Source organism: Hyperolius riggenbachi, chromosome 8, assembly GCF_040937935.1.
Source record: "Hyperolius riggenbachi isolate aHypRig1 chromosome 8, aHypRig1.pri, whole genome shotgun sequence".
NCBI classification, from domain to species: domain Eukaryota; kingdom Metazoa; phylum Chordata; class Amphibia; order Anura; family Hyperoliidae; genus Hyperolius; species Hyperolius riggenbachi.
Genome location: NC_090653.1, coordinates 191,172,611 through 191,189,062, shown reverse-complemented (window position 1 = coordinate 191,189,062; position 16,452 = coordinate 191,172,611). Strand labels below are relative to the sequence as shown.

The 16,452-nt window shown below is 46.9% G+C and overlaps 1 protein-coding gene across 3 annotated transcripts in view; it reads right to left on the bottom strand.

Annotated features, from left to right (window-relative positions):
* The window catches only part of SHROOM4 (shroom family member 4), a 517,479-nt gene that overhangs the window by 131,982 nt on the left and 369,045 nt on the right, over positions 1-16,452 (bottom strand). Inside the window, exon 8 of one of the 3 annotated variants that reach the window (XM_068248052.1) lies at positions 12,212-12,288. The exons of the other annotated variants lie outside the window; for them this stretch is intronic. Coding sequence (XP_068104153.1) covers positions 12,235-12,288 — 54 coding nt within the window. The 3' untranslated portion in view covers positions 12,212-12,234. Of the gene's footprint in view, positions 1-12,211; positions 12,289-16,452 lie in introns of those variants that run through there. 3 annotated transcript variants of the gene reach the window in all.

Below are 16,452 nucleotides of genomic sequence, written 5' to 3'. Positions count from 1 at the left end.
TGGTATCCGCTTTTAAGGGGGGGGGGGGTAATGTTATGATCATGTCTGCAGCGTTTACTGCTGGCTGCAGTGGTATTGTAACCCAAGCAGTTCTGATGTCATTTCATGCATTTTCTTGCATAGTTTGGTTTGCACTTAAACTAGTTGCTGATTCCATCTGCAGTCACTCTGAAATTAATGACAGTTTAACATGCTCTTGTGTAAACAAACATTGTCTGCTGCAGTGGAGGGGCAGTCCCTTTCCTGCAGGCTGCATATCATTGTCTGCCTTTTCCTGCTATCAGCCTGTGATTAATTACCATTCACTTGTGTGGGAATCTGCAGGTCTGCTTCCATTGGATGACCTCAGTATAAAGAACTGCTTCCTGCAATGTCTCATGGGCTACCATAGTCTCAGATTCTATCTGTTACTCTGCTCGTGCCCCACCTCGTTCCTGGTCCGTGTGGACTGCGCTGACTCCTGCAAAGGGGTCAGCGAGTCCTCCTAGTTCTGCTCTTGTTCTAGAAGTTGTTACTTGCTTGTCTTGTGTCAAATATTGGTTCATCGCCAATATATACGCATACTTGCGCATTTTGTTATTTTCCTTGAATTCGTGTTACGTTGATACATCAGTGTCGCTGATATATACGTACACGAACTGTTTATATCCTGTGTTCCGTTAGTCAGCGTTCCAGCACGCTGAGCTAGTTATCCTGTTCCTGGTCCTGTTTGTGGATTGCGTTCATCTCTGCGAAGAGATAGTGAATCCTTCTGAGTCCTGTTCCCTGTATTACTCCAGTCTTAGTCAGAGTTCCTGCTTATGTCATATATCGGTTCATTGCCGATATATACATATGTTAGTCAGACGTTACGAATAGTTTCATTGATAGCTGTAATTGTAATACGCTAGGAAATCATACTTATTGTATATTTATCTGTGTTACGTTCATCTATCTTGATCCTGCTATTTTCTGACTATCCTGTCCTGTCTTTGTGAGGCACGCCATCGCCGCAACGCATTGGCTGCCTCATTCCAGTCTGTCTGGTTTTGGACGCTTGCTGTCGCTAAGTAGCCGCTAGCTAGCAAGCGTTCATTCTGTCTACTTGTTCTGATCTCCTCAGTCCTGGTTTATGCGCTCAGCGCTACTTTGCGCTGAGACGTTATTACGAAAGTGTTGTTTGTGGCTGTTCGGATCTGCACCGGCTCTGTGCACCACAATCTCCTATTGGAGTCAGTCCTCTCCTCCACTAAACTGGGGATATCCTGATCCCTTGTGCTGGTGTGTGTACCTCCTTCACGTCAGCTTATGTGTTGTATGCTGACTGTGGAGATTACACCTCCAAGCTTAACATTATGGTAGCCCCATTACCAATCCCCATTGTGGGGGGAGGGGTTCCCAGCAAAAATGACACTGTTTGTTATGGTTCCTGTTCCTTTAAGAAATTTGAGAAGCTCAATTCTGAAACAGAAAATGAGTTTTTTTCTGAATGTACCAGGTTCCTGGCCAATCCCGAGCTCCAGGCTACTCCTGTTTCAACGTGGGCCCCCCAGCTAGTTTATGTTTTATTTAAGGGAAGATTGTTTCAGTGGGCCTACGATGTCTTGGATCATACCAATTTAAAAGAGAGACCACTGGAATTTCTAGCGTTTGTGATCCATAACTGGCTGCGCAAAACCGATTTGCCTAGCCCTTTTGATAAGCTCCTGGCAGCTTGTCAATCAGCTGCTCCTTCTACTGCCTACAAAAATAATCAGCAAGCAGATAATTGTTCTGATAACTTTTCTTCTGCTAAGGCAGCAGGGTCTAAAGCCAAACGTAAACGCTCCAAAAGAAAAGCGTTACAATCAGCGGAGTCGTTGCCCTTGGCGACTGCGCATCAGATCTGTAATGAGACTCCGCCAGTAGCAGATAATGAAATTCAGTCACCATTCAGGGGAGTCAAATGGACCTATGAAACTACTAATGAACTTTCATTGCTAGCCAGGGAAAATAAAAGTTCTTGTTTAAATGAATTATCTGAATATGATTATGAAGATATATTACAGAGCATTGAACAGATCAATTTATTCGTGCAGCAAGGGAAATTTGCATACACTACAGTTCAACACTTGCTACAGGTATCGGAGATCCTTAGGAATAAGAAATCGGCCAATCACCTGCTAAATAACCCAATGTATGTTTCTGCCACTAACACATTTGCAAACTATGATCAGCCGGAATGCTCAGCTGTTAAATATGCATGGGATCCTCCATTTGAGAAAGGAGAGATGGAAGCCCTGGTCTATGAATGGAAGAAAGATGCAAGTTCATTTTGTCAGTTTTACAGTGCAAAAAGTGAATTAGTATTGAATGCATGCATTAAGTCTGCCTATAACCTAATAAAAACTGGTGTGTGTGGGTATGACTTTGTGGCTCCATTGATCGATGTGTGGAGAATGATTCTGGACGATTTTTATGCGATTCAATCAGTTGATACCAGGGAAGACACACTGTCAAGTGGAGATTGTTCCACTTCCTCAGTTCCTGAGGACTCGCCTGCTTCAGCACCTTTGGCTGATTCAGCGAGTGATTCAGAGCTCCTTTTGTGTGAAATTGAAGTTCCTGTAATTCCACCCTGTACCATGGATAACTCAGTGTTACTTCCCAGTAAGACAGAAATTACTAATACTTCCTTAATCTTGCCCTGCACAAATTTCTCAGCAGAGGACCCAGAGGTCCTGCTGACTTCTGAGTCCAGCCTAGCCAGTACTCATGAGTCTTTGTTCAGTGAAACAGACACCAGAAAAATCTTGCCTGTCTCTGCAAACACTTCTGCAGAAATTACCTGTGTTAATAAAGTTCAACTCCTGTCTGATCCAGCAGATGCCAATAGATGCACTACATCAGTTTCTGAGTCCCAGCAATCCTGTCCAGAAATCTCAGAACCCCAGCATCTGAATTTTCCAATTTCACAATTGAATGGTGATTTAGATGCGCAAACATTGTGTTTTGATCTCCCTGTTTCTACACCTCACTCTAGTTTCATGAATAACTCAGAGCGTCTGCTATGTGAGTCCGAAATCGCAGAATTATTACCGTGTTCAGAAAATGTTCCAGTGAACTTGCCCTGTACCATGAATTGTGCAGTAGATCTCTCCAATGAAACTCAGGTCACAGAATCATTATGCTGTCCAGCAGGTGCTTCCATGGTTTTGCCCTGCAGTGTGGACTGTTCGGTGATCCTGTCCAGTGAAGCTGTGGTCACAGAGTCTTATGCTTCACCCAGTACGTTGGATACTTCAAACCCTCTAGCAGAACAGTCTGAGGCACTGCTTACCTCAGTTGGTGTTGCAGTAATATTCACTTGTCTAGCAGCTGTTTTGGAATTACAGTCTGCTCTAATAAAACTTGATGAATTTCTGACCAGCGAAGCAGAAGCCATTGAAATATTGTCCTCGTCAGCAAGTGTGTTAGATACCTTGCCCTGTACACAGTCTGATTTAACCAATGTTGTTGAGTCCCTCTCCAGTGTTGTAACAGCCGAGGAACTCCAGCCCTGTCCTCTGAATGTTTCAAAAGTCTTGCCCTGTAACATGGATAATTCTGACTCGCTGGAAAAAATAATAGAAATCTCAGAATTTCAGTCCGGGTTAATGAGTGTTTCTGAAACCCAGCCCTGTATCCTGGAAAATTCTGGTTCTCTGGCCGGTGTGGCAGAAGTTCCTGAGTCCCCTTCCTGTCCAGTGAGTTACTCAGTTTTGCCTAGTTCAGTGGGGATTGCTGCACTACTGACTTGTTTTGCAGCCCTTCATGAGCTCCAATCCAGTGTATTTGATGAGTCTCTGTCTAGTCCAGAAGAAGTTATGGGAACCCTGTCTAGTTCGGTGCATACATCAGAAGATTTGTCCTGTCTTGTAAATGCCCCTGAACATGATTTGTTAATAACTTTGCTGGAATCAGAGACATCTAAGTCTGATCCTGCATTTTTTAGTGAGAATCCAGTAACTATGAAGTCTAGTCATGATGATTTTTTTTTGCCCAGTCCTGGTTTCGGTCCTACCTTGACTGACTTTGAGGTTTGCAGTTCCTTGACATGCCCAGAAGTCTCTCTTGTGCCGGTGTGCCCAGATGTGCTTCGTATGCCAGAGTGCCCAAGTGTGTCTGTGTTGGCGTGCTCACACGCTTCCCTAGTGGAGACATGTTCTGATGTTGCCGGTTGGCCTGCATGCCCGGAGATGGTTCTGGTCCCTAAAAACCCTGATCTTGATGTTTGTCCTTGTGACCCTGACTCTAGAGTTGCCCTGGGTTCCATAGGGGTTCTTGATGGTTCTCCATGTGAGCCTAAGGGGCGTTCTGACCTGTGGGGATCTCTTTGGAGCTTCCAAGTGTTCTGGGAGATCTCTGAGGAAACTTGTCCTGGTACCTTGGACTGGTTCAACGGTGGGTTTTGTGTTGGTGGGGACAGTTCCGGTGGGCATTGCAAAGGCTTTGGCGTTTTTGGACAGTCCCGGGAAGGCGGTGGGTATCGCTCAGAGAGTTTCTGGGGGCTTTTCTCTGGAAGTCGTGGTTCTGATGGGTATCACACTGAGGCTTGTGGTGCTGACGGGCATGGTTCTGTAGGTTCTGGTTCTGATGGGTCCAGTCTTGTGGGGACTGATTCTGGAATTTGGCCTTGCCGGGCTGTCCCGGTCATCATGAATTATCAGTCAGATTGTTTTGTTGGGAATTTCAGTTTCGAAAAGCGTCTGGTATCCGCTTTTAAGGGGGGGGGGGGTAATGTTATGATCATGTCTGCAGCGTTTACTGCTGGCTGCAGTGGTATTGTAACCCAAGCAGTTCTGATGTCATTTCATGCATTTTCTTGCATAGTTTGGTTTGCACTTAAACTAGTTGCTGATTCCATCTGCAGTCACTCTGAAATTAATGACAGTTTAACATGCTCTTGTGTAAACAAACATTGTCTGCTGCAGTGGAGGGGCAGTCCCTTTCCTGCAGGCTGCATATCATTGTCTGCCTTTTCCTGCTATCAGCCTGTGATTAATTACCATTCACTTGTGTGGGAATCTGCAGGTCTGCTTCCATTGGATGACCTCAGTATAAAGAACTGCTTCCTGCAATGTCTCATGGGCTACCATAGTCTCAGATTCTATCTGTTACTCTGCTCGTGCCCCACCTCGTTCCTGGTCCGTGTGGACTGCGCTGACTCCTGCAAAGGGGTCAGCGAGTCCTCCTAGTTCTGCTCTTGTTCTAGAAGTTGTTACTTGCTTGTCTTGTGTCAAATATTGGTTCATCGCCAATATATACGCATACTTGCGCATTTTGTTATTTTCCTTGAATTCGTGTTACGTTGATACATCAGTGTCGCTGATATATACGTACACGAACTGTTTATATCCTGTGTTCCGTTAGTCAGCGTTCCAGCACGCTGAGCTAGTTATCCTGTTCCTGGTCCTGTTTGTGGATTGCGTTCATCTCTGCGAAGAGATAGTGAATACTTCTGAGTCCTGTTCCCTGTATTACTCCAGTCTTAGTCAGAGTTCCTGCTTATGTCATATATCGGTTCATTGCCGATATATACATATGTTAGTCAGACGTTACGAATAGTTTCATTGATAGCTGTAATTGTAATACGCTAGGAAATCATACTTATTGTATATTTATCTGTGTTACGTTCATCTATCTTGATCCTGCTATTTTCTGACTATCCTGTCCTGTCTTTGTGAGGCACGCCATCGCCGCAACGCATTGGCTGCCTCATTCCAGTCTGTCTGGTTTTGGACGCTTGCTGTCGCTAAGTAGCCGCTAGCTAGCAAGCGTTCATTCTCTCTACTTGTTCTGATCTCCTCAGTCCTGGTTTATGCGCTCAGCGCTACTTTGCGCTGAGACGTTATTACGAAAGTGTTGTTTGTGGCTGTTCGGATCTGCACCGGCTCTGTGCACCACAATCTCCTATTGGAGTCAGTCCTCTCCTCCACTAAACTGGGGATATCCTGATCCCTTGTGCTGGTGTGTGTACCTCCTTCACGTCAGCTTATGTGTTGTATGCTGACTGTGGAGATTACACCTCCAAGCTTAACACACACACACACACACACACACACACACACACACACACACACACACACACACACACACACACAGACACTTATGCACACACACAGAGACACATGCGCACACACACACAGACACACATGACACATGCGCGCACACACACAAACACATGCACACAACACATGACACGTCACGTGCACACCCCCCCCCCCCCATTTAAGCAGATAGAAAGGAGAAAAATAAATACATTACCAAACACTTGTGTCGCAGGTATCACTCTGTCACAAGCGCTTTCCGGCTGGGGCTGCAGCACTAAAAGGACTGACCTGCCGAGGGAGAAAGCAGCTGCTTCCCTACACGTGGTTGCAATGCCGGGCACCTGCAGCACACAGCAGAGAAGTTATTCAGCCAGCGCGGGCTTCCCCCTTACCATGCCTATGGTTCCCGCCAGCAGCCGCAGCACGTACATTTTTACAGAAGCGACCAGCGTGTTCTCCCCCGTGGCCGCTTCATGCCCACACACACTATGCAGTGCACAGCAGTGCCAGTCCAAGGGCAAATCAACAGCCGCCGCAGACATTCGTCCAACTAGTGGGACCCAATCACGCTGAGAGCGACGGGAGAGCAAGCGGACCAGGGCAGGAATGATTAATATTGCACTCCCATGCTGCTGAGACGGGCGGGAAAGCAAACGGACCAGGGCAGGCATGATTAACATTGCGCTCTAATGCAGCCGAGATGGTGAGCGGGCCAGGGCAGGCATGATCAGCTGATGTTAAGGGGAGAACCGATCACACGGAGCGGACGGGAGAGCGACCCGGCCTGGGCAAGCATGAATTACATTGCGCTCCCATGCAGCTGATGAGGGGAGACTCGATCACGTGGAGCGGGCGGGAGAGCGAACCGGCTGGGACAGGGATGAGTCACACTGCGCTCCCCAGTATTCCCTCACATAAAGGAGCCGCCTCTGACCTTTAAGGCGCCTGTAGGCACGTGCCTACAGTGCCTTATGGTAAATCCGGCCCTGGTTACACCTGTTACACCTTTTGTATTTGTTGTCACGGCAGCTTCTGATATATCAGCATTATAGGTGATTCTGCAGATCACCTTATAATCAGGTATGTATCTGCATTATAGGTGATACTGCAGATCACCTAATAATCAGAATTCTGCCTCTTGCTGACACAAATCGTTACAATATATCATAATGGTACATGCTAGGCTGGCTTCAGCGTGTAGCATCGTAGTGTGTTGTGTTGGTGGTATAATGGTTAGGATAGCAGCCTATCATGTGGTAGGCCTGGGTTTGATTCCTGGCCAATGTATGTGAGTTGGCTTTTGAAATCCTACAAATCCCTAAGCAAGCTCATTTTTCTCTTGGATATATCGTAATTGTACATGCTAGGCTGACTTCAGCATGTAGTGTTGGTGGTGGTATAGTGGTGAAGAGAGCTGCCTACCAAGCACTAGACCTGGGTTTGATTCCCGGCCAAGGTATGTAAGCTGGCTTTTGAAATCCTACAATTGCCTGGAAGACAAGACCCTCCTCCTCCGGAGGAGAGGGAAGAAGGAAGGAGTTGTGGTGGGGTGCAATATAAGGAATAACAATCAGCCAGGAGCAAGCTAACAAGCCTGCAAGAGCCTAACTTAGCTTTCCCTAGCAGAGTCTGTCAGCAGCTGTCCCTTAACTAATTACTGTAGGCAGACAAGTGAGTAAAATGGCAGGAGAAGCTTGCCTTTTATAAGGGGGGGTGGGGGTCCAGGAGTGATTGGTGACAATGTGCCTGCTGACTGTGATGTAGAGGGTCAAAGTTGTTCTTAATGGAGCATTATGGGGGCAAATCGAACTTCCGCAAAAGTTCGCCTTCGCCGGTGAACGCAAACCACCTAAAGTTCACCTGGAACCGTTCGCGGGTGAACCGTTAGGGCCATCTCTAGATGACATTGGGTTTACCTATTTCTGTGAATAATGTAGGAGTAGAATACATAGGTTTTTTGTTAAAGGAAACCAAAGATGGCCAGGGACGGGAAAATGTAAAAGATTTTATACATACCTGGGGCTTCCTCCAGCCCCATCCGCCTGGATCGCTCCCACACCGCTGGCCGCAGCTACGAGAACCGGGTCCCGTCACTGACATCATCGGAGCAAGCCTACACAGGAGAAGTGCGCCCACTATGTATCTCTCCAGAGGCTGCTGGAGAGGTACGCAAACAGGGCACTTCTCTTACTCTATCTCCTACTGACGGAAGTGCGGGGACCTGGTTCTCATAGCTGCGGGCAGTGGAGGGCGGTGGCGTGGGAGCGATCCTGGAGGATGGGGCTGGAGGAAGCCCCAGGTAATTATAAAATCAGCTCTGGTTCACTTCTTTTTTCAGGTACAGGTTACTATACTGGACTGTTGTGACAGTAGGTCTGAACAGAGCCGGATTAAGACCACACAGGGCCCAAGCAGAGCAATAAATTTGGGGCCCCCCTCCTCAGCCACCCTGTTGAAAGGATGCCCCCCCAGTATAGGTGACCAGATGTCCCTGCAGTATAGGTAGTTGGATATTCCCCTACTATAGGTAGTAGCCAGATGTCCCCCCAGAATAGATAGCAAGACAACCCCTCAGTAAAGGTAGCCTGATGTTCTCCCAGTATAGGTAGCCAACTGCCCCCCGCCCCCCAAACTATAGGTAGCCAGATGACCCCCCAGTATATATAGCCAGCTGTCACACCCCAGTATAGGTAGCCAGATGTAAACTGTAAGAAACATGGAGGAAGCAGCTGCGGGCAGTCTGGCGTCCTCCGCAGCTGCCTCCATTCCGCTGCCCAATATGTCACCCGTGCCTCCGGCGTCTAGCATGCCGAGGACGGGTTTGTCAGCAGCACATAGGGTTGCATTGTCGCATGCGCGCGCGCACAGACAGGACCTTTATGCGGGGAGGAGGCGCATCAACTGACCAGAGGGTCGGCTGACGTCAGAGGAGACGTTCGCCGCTCCTCATTGGCTCAGAGGAGTGGGCGTGCCAATTGGGTCTCCTCTGCTTCTTAAGCCTCTCGACTTCACTTGCAAACTGTCTGCTGTTGCGAATGCTACGTGTTAGCACTCAGACCTTAGATAGATCCGGTGTGCTTTGATCCGGGAGGAAACTGGGGATTTCACACGAGACTAGGATTTATTATTATTATTGATATATTGCTTGATATCCTGTGTTTGACTCTGGCTCTCTTCTGACTTCCCTTTCACTTAACGATTCGGTACTTTAGCCCATCTGATCCTGTTGCTAACTTTGCCTGAAATATCTCTATCCTCTTGCCTGCCGATTTTGTATTGTATCTTCCTGTCTGTTGCCGATCCGATCTGTCTGACCACTCCACTCACCAGTGAGCCCTTGTCACTGGTGAGGTTCATTACTGATAGTACCCACCAGCTCCTCTGGTGAGGACTTCTGTACTGATAGTACCCACCAGCTCCTCTGGTGAGGGCTTCTGTACTGATATTACCCACCAGCTCCTCTGGTGAGGGCTTCTGTACTGATAGTACTCACCAGCTCCTCTGGTGAGGGCTTCTGTACTGATTATACCCTCCAGCTCCTCTGGTGAGGGCCGCTGTACTGATAGTACCCACCAGCTCCTCTGGTGAGGGCTTCTGTACTGATAGTACCCACCAGCTCCTCTGGTGAGGTATTGCCAGCTATCAAGTACTACTGTTGCACCAAGCACTTCACATTGTATACCTCCTGTGTGTGGCTACACCTGTTACACTATCTGTATTTGTTGTCACAGCAGCTTCTGATATACCAGCATTATAGGTGATTATGCAGATCACCTTATAATCAGGTATATATCTGCATTATCACCTATAACAATGGGCAGAAACCTGACCGACTTTTGCCCACAGACCCTCCAGGCAAGCTCTGCATCATGCTGTGTATATTTACCAGCTTGCCTGTCCTCTAATTGCACTTTTATCAGCTAGCCTAGTGTTTCATATTGCCTTACAACAACAAATCTGAATACACCAGACACTGACCAGCCCTAAATCACTGAGGTTGAGGATGCAAGGACTGGGGAAGAGTCTGTGTGCATGGATAGGAAACTGGCTAATGGACAGAAAACAAAGAGTTGTGGTCAATGGATAATACTCAAAATGGGAGACTGTTAGCAGTGGGGTCCTACAGGGGTCTGTACTGGGTCCAGTGCTCTTCAATTTATTTATTAATGACCTAGTAGATGCAGTAGTGAGCAATGTTGCTATTTTTGCAGATAGAAAATTGTGCAGAATCATCAACTCTCAGGAAGATAGTGTCATATTGCAACAGGATCTGGATAGGATGGCTATATGGGCACATACATGGCAGATGAAATTCAATGTTGAAAAATGTAAAGTCATGCATTTTGGTCGTACCAATGGTCTAGCACCATACAAAATAAATGGGATACAGCTGGGGACATCAAACTTGGAGAAGGACTTAGGAGTACTCATTGACAACAAGTTAAATAATCGTACTCAATGCCAAGCCGCTGCAGCTAAAGCTAACAAAATTTTGGGATGCATTAAAAGGGAAATAAAAATCCGAGATGCTAGCATAATATTGCCCCTGTTTAACTCTCTAGTAAGGCCACATCTGGAATATGGAATTCAGTTCTGGGCACCACATTACAAAAAAGATATTGCAGTTTTAGAGCAGGTGCAGAGACGAGCAACAAAACTGATACGTGGGATGGAAGGTCTCACTTACCAAGAAAGGTTAGATAAACTGGGTTTATTTAGTCTAGAGAAAAGACGCCTTAGAGGGGATCTAATTAACATGGAAAAACAGGAAAAACGGTTTAGCCATTTATTTAGGAAAGGGTTCTTTACAGTAAGAGTGATTAAGATTAGTGTTGGGCGAACACCTAGATGTTCGGGTTCGCGAACGTTCGCCGAACATCGCCGCGATGTTCGGGTGTTCGCGCCGAACTCCGAACATAATGGAAGTCAATGGGGACCCGAACTTTCGTGCTTTGTAAAGCTTCCTTACATGCTACATACCCCAAATTAACAGGGTATGTGCACCTTGGGAGTGGGTACAAGAGGAAAAAAAATATTTGAAAAAGAGCTTATAGTTTTTGAGAAAATTGATTGTAAAGTTTCAAAGGAAAAACTGTCTTTTAAATGTGGAAAATGTCATGTTTCTTTGCACAGGTAACATGCTTTTTGTCGCCATGCAGTCATAAATGTAATACAGAGAAGAGGTTCCAGGAAAAGGTACCGGTAACGCTAACCCAGCAGCAGCAGCACACGTGATGGAACAGGAGCAGGCGCAGGAGGAGAAGGCCATGCTTTTTGAGACACAACAACCCAGGCCTTGCATGAGGACAAGAAGCGTGCGGATAGCATGCTTTTTACCGCCATGCAGTCATAAATGTAATAAAGATAAGAGGTTCAATAAACAGGGACCGGGCGTCAACGCTAACCCAGCAGCAGCAGACGTGATGGAACAGGAGGAGGCGCAGGAGGAGAAGGCCACGCTTTCAGGTGCAACTCAGGCCTTGCATGAGGACAAAAAAATGTGTGCGCAAAGCAATGCAATGAGTAGTTTTCAGGACACAATGGGCTATTCGGAGGAGCTATTCCCACCCCCACAATCTTCTACCTGTGAAAGGTCAATGGAACAGCCACAAATGTTGTGCCCGGATTCACAACCTTTTTCTGTGGAAAATGCACCTCGCACTGAAATGCAAGGCGAGGCCGAGGATGAACATGACATCAACAACTCAACATGATGCAAAATGGGGGCGGAACAGAAAGCTGCTTTCAATGTTTTGAAGGCCTTAATTGTCTCCGGTGGCCAGTTAGATGCATCATTCATCACACCCAAATCCCAGAGCAATGTGTGCAGGAATTTGAATCGCAGGAGGTGTACCGAGATCATCTGGACAAGTGACCAAGTGACAAGTGACCAAGTGACAAAGTGAAAAGTGACAAAGTGACCAGTGACAAAGTGACAGTGACAAAATGACAAAGTGACAAGTGACAAAGTGACAAGTGACAAGTGACAAAGTGACAAAGTGACAAGTGACAAAGTGACAAAATGACAAAGTGACAAAGTGACAACTGAGAGGTTGTTCTGGGGAGCTCCACTGCACTCAGTCGCATATGAGGAGGAAAGGTCTCGTCAGGACTGCTGATCCTCCTCAGCTTGCTTAAAGCCTTGAGGGTTCCTGAAGATCCTCTGCTTGGAGTTCGCCGGGGTTCAGCTTGGTGTCGGGGTCGGCGGCGTCCTCCTCACTCCAACGTGGCAGATCTTCTGTTGAAGGAAAAAAAAAAAAACATTGTTAAAAGTCCAGTACCGCTTCTGAAGGACTCACCAAAAGATGCAGGAGCGCTTTAATCTAGCGCACCATCGCTCGCTGGGTGATGTCCCTCCCTACGCGCTGGAATTCTACGCTGCACATGCTAGCACGCTTTTGCGCAGTGCCGAGGCGCATTCCAGCAGCTAGCTACCAAGCTTCTGTGGATCTGATTGGGCCACCATGTTGGATCTCTGCCAAGTCCTCCAAAATTTTGAGCAATCCACGTTGCGTGACTGAGCAGTGACAACTCTACAGTCAGCATTACAATACCACTGCTGTGTTTACTGAAGAAATCAATGTTGAAGATGGAAAACCGCTGGCATGATGCAAGTGGGGGATTCTGAAGATGAAAACGATCAGCGTGATGAAACCAACATCAGGCAACCTGCCTCAGGAAACGCTGGTCCCAGCTATGACAAAGAACAGGACGAGGAACAGCTGGAGTTGGAGCAGGAATTGGATGCCCCCACTGCCGAGGGACAGAGCGGTGCACGTTGAACTTCCACAATTTAGCGGGAATGGACAGCAGAAGAGGAAGAAAGTGATGCTGGTGACGAATATGGTGCATCACAACAATAACAACGCTCACAAGAACATGAAGACAGAGGAGTCTGGCAGGACTCTCTGGCACACATGGTTCAATTCATGCTAGACTGCATTGAACGCGGCCCGCGCATTATTCACTATTCATTACTATTCATTATTCTGGAATCTGGACAACACCAATTACTGGGTTTATACCCAGTTTATACAAACACAATGTTAAAAAACTAATTGAAGAAAGTGTCAGACAGGTCAAAAATGGAACAATTCCAGCAGGCCCTTGAGGATGGAGACTTTAGAGAGGAGATTGACATCCTCCTCCTTCTCTAGCCAGTTGTACGCCGACAGACTGACTTCAGCAAACCCAGGAGGACCAGGAGGGCAGCAAAGAACACAAGCTGCTGCTAGTGCCGAAAAGGGAATGGTATTGGCAGTGTCCTTGGAGTGGGAACATTTTCTGACACCCATGCAGCAGCCCACAGAACAGCAATCGGGCAGTTCCACGTCCTCCAACACCAATCGCCTGGAGAAGATGGTCAAGGTCAGTTGTATGCAAACTATTTGAGGGGTTACTAAGAGATACTATACATGACTTCATAGTAGAAAATAATCTTATTTCTCAGCATCAACATGGGTTTACTAAAGACAGGTCCTGTTTGACTAACATGCTCAGCTTTTATGAGGTAGTGAATGCTAATATGGATATTGGGAATGCTGTAGATGTGATATACTTGGACTTTGCAAAGGCCTTCGACACTGTTCCCCACAAAAGTCTGGTGCAAAAGTTGAGGATGCAAGGACTGGGGAAGAGTCTGTGTTCATGGATAGGGAACTGGCTAATGGACAGAAAACAAAGAGTTATGGTCAATGGATCATACTCAAAATGGGAGACTGTTAGCAGTGGGGTCCCACAGGGGTCTGTTCTGGGTCCAGTGCTCTTCAATTTATTTATTAATGACCTAGTAGATGCAGTAGTGAGCAATGTTGCTATTTTTGCAGATGATACAAAATTGTGCAGAATCATTAACTCTCAGGAAGATAGTGTCATATTGCAACAGGATCTGGATAGGATGGCTATATGAGCACATACATGGCAGATGAAATTCAATGTTGACAAATGTAAGGTCATGCATTTTGGACGTACTAATGGTCTAGCACCATACAAAATAAATGGGATACAGTTGGGGACATCAAACTTGGAGAAGGACTTAGGAGTACTCATTGACAACAAGTTAAATAATCGTACTCAATGCCAAGCAGCTGCAGCTAAAGCTAACAAAATTTTGGGATGCATTAAAAGGGAAATAAAAACTCGAGATGCTAGCATAATATTGCCCCTGTTTAACTCTCTAGTAAGGCCACATCTGGAATATGGAATTCAGTTCTGGGCACCACATTACAAAAAAGATATTGCAGTTTTAGAGCAGGTGCAGAGACGAGCAACAAAATTGATGCGTGGGATGGAAGGTCTCACTTATCGAGAAAGGTTAGATAAACTGGGTTTATTTAGTCTAGAGAAAAGACGCCTTAGAGGGGATCTAATTAACATGTATAAATACATCAGAGGGCAATATAATACCTTGGCGGATGAGCTTTTTGTCCCTAGGCCTTCTCAAAGGACTAGAGGACATGATCTGCGCATGGAGGAAAAATGTTTTAGCCATTTATTTAGGAAAGGGTTCTTTACAGTAAGAGTGATTAAGATGTGGAATGCATTGCCACAGGAAGTCGTTATGGCAAACTCTATACCTGCATTTAAAGGGGGCTTAGATGCTTTCCTTGCGTTGAAAGACATCCATGGCTACAATTACTAGGTAATGCCTAATGATGTTGATCCAGGGATTTTATCTGATTGCCATCTGGAGTCGGGAAGGAATTTTTCCCTTTAGGGGCTAATTGGACCATGCCTTGTAAGGGTTTTTTCGCCTTCCTCTGGATCAATAGGGATATGTGAGGGAGCAGGCTGGTGTTGTACTTTATACTGGTTGAACTCGATGGACGTATGTCTTTTTTCAACCAAAATAACTATGTAACTATGTAACTATGTAAGGTCCAGGACTACATGTCAGATGGCGTAGCTGTGTTGAACAATCCATCTGCAGACAGACGGTGAGTGTGACAGGCAGCACAGAAGGACCATGGCAACTCACTCATAGTACCACAGTTTGATAGTGCTGCCCAAAAAATTATATGGATCCGTGGACCCGGGCACTGCGGGCAGTACTGGGAAGTGGGAACGCAGTTTTTAGTACCTAAACACACGATACAACATGTTTTCCGGGGTCGGACTCTAAGGCACATACAGATGGTCCCGATCATCATCCTCATCATACAACTCTTCTCCTGAGTCTGACCCACCCACCACCTCTGCCACCCCAACATCCCCAGACACAGACCCCTCATCGTCCTCAACATTAACTTGGGATGCTGGCCTGAGCCAGACCTCCTCCTCCACATCAGGCCCCATCATCTCCTCAATGGCAGCCCTCATTAATCGCTCTGGCGACGGACCGATGGACACAACGTTCTCCTCCGGGGAGGGCTGCTGCTGACCACTGGCTGCTGGGGTGGATGTTATAGCTTGCGTGAGGCGTTGGCTGTTGCTGTTGTTGGGAGTGCTGCTCACAGCTGAGGTCTCTGAGGAACTCATGGTGAGCTCATATAGTGGTTGGCGGTGAGTGGAGTATTACTGATCCCAGCAATATACACACTGACTGGCAGAGTACGCAATGCTATATAGTCTGGCTGAGCGGTGTACACAGAGTGGCAGTACACACAATGCTATATAGTCTGGCTGAGCGGTGTACACAGAGGGGCAGTAAACAATGCTATATAGTCTGGCTGAGCGGTGTACACAGAGTGGCAGTAAACAATGCTATATAGTCTGGCTGAGCGTTGTACACAGAGTGGCAGTACACACAATGCTATATAGTCTGGCTGAGCCGTGTACACAGAGTGGCAGTACACACAATGCTATATAGTCTGGCTGAGCGGTGTACACAGAGTGGCAGTAAACACAATGCTATATATAGCGTGGCTGAGCGAGGTACACAGTGGCAGTACACACAATGCTATATAGTCTGGCTGAGCGGTGTACACAGAGTGGCAGTAAACAATGCTATATATAGCGTGGCTGAGCAAGGTACACAGTGGCAGTACACACAATGCTATATAGTCTGGCTGAGCGGTGTACACAGAGTGGCAGTAAACACAATGCTATATATAGTGTGGCTGAGCGAGGTACACAGTGGCAGTAACCAATGCTATATATAGTGTGGCTGAGCGAGCGGTGTACTACTGTTCCCAGCAGCGACACACAATGACTGGGGGGGACCCTGGCTAGCGTGGCTGGAGAGCGAACTACCCTGCCTGCCTACCCAAAGCTAAACCCACAGAGAAATGGCGGAGATATGACGTGGTTCGGGTATTTATTTACCCGAACCACGTGACCGTTCGGCCAATCAGAGCACGTTCGGGTCCGAACCACGTGACCCGTTCGGCCAATCACAGCGCTAGCCGTGGAACGTTCGGCCATGCGCTCTTAGTTCGGCCATGTGACCGAACGGTTTGGCCGA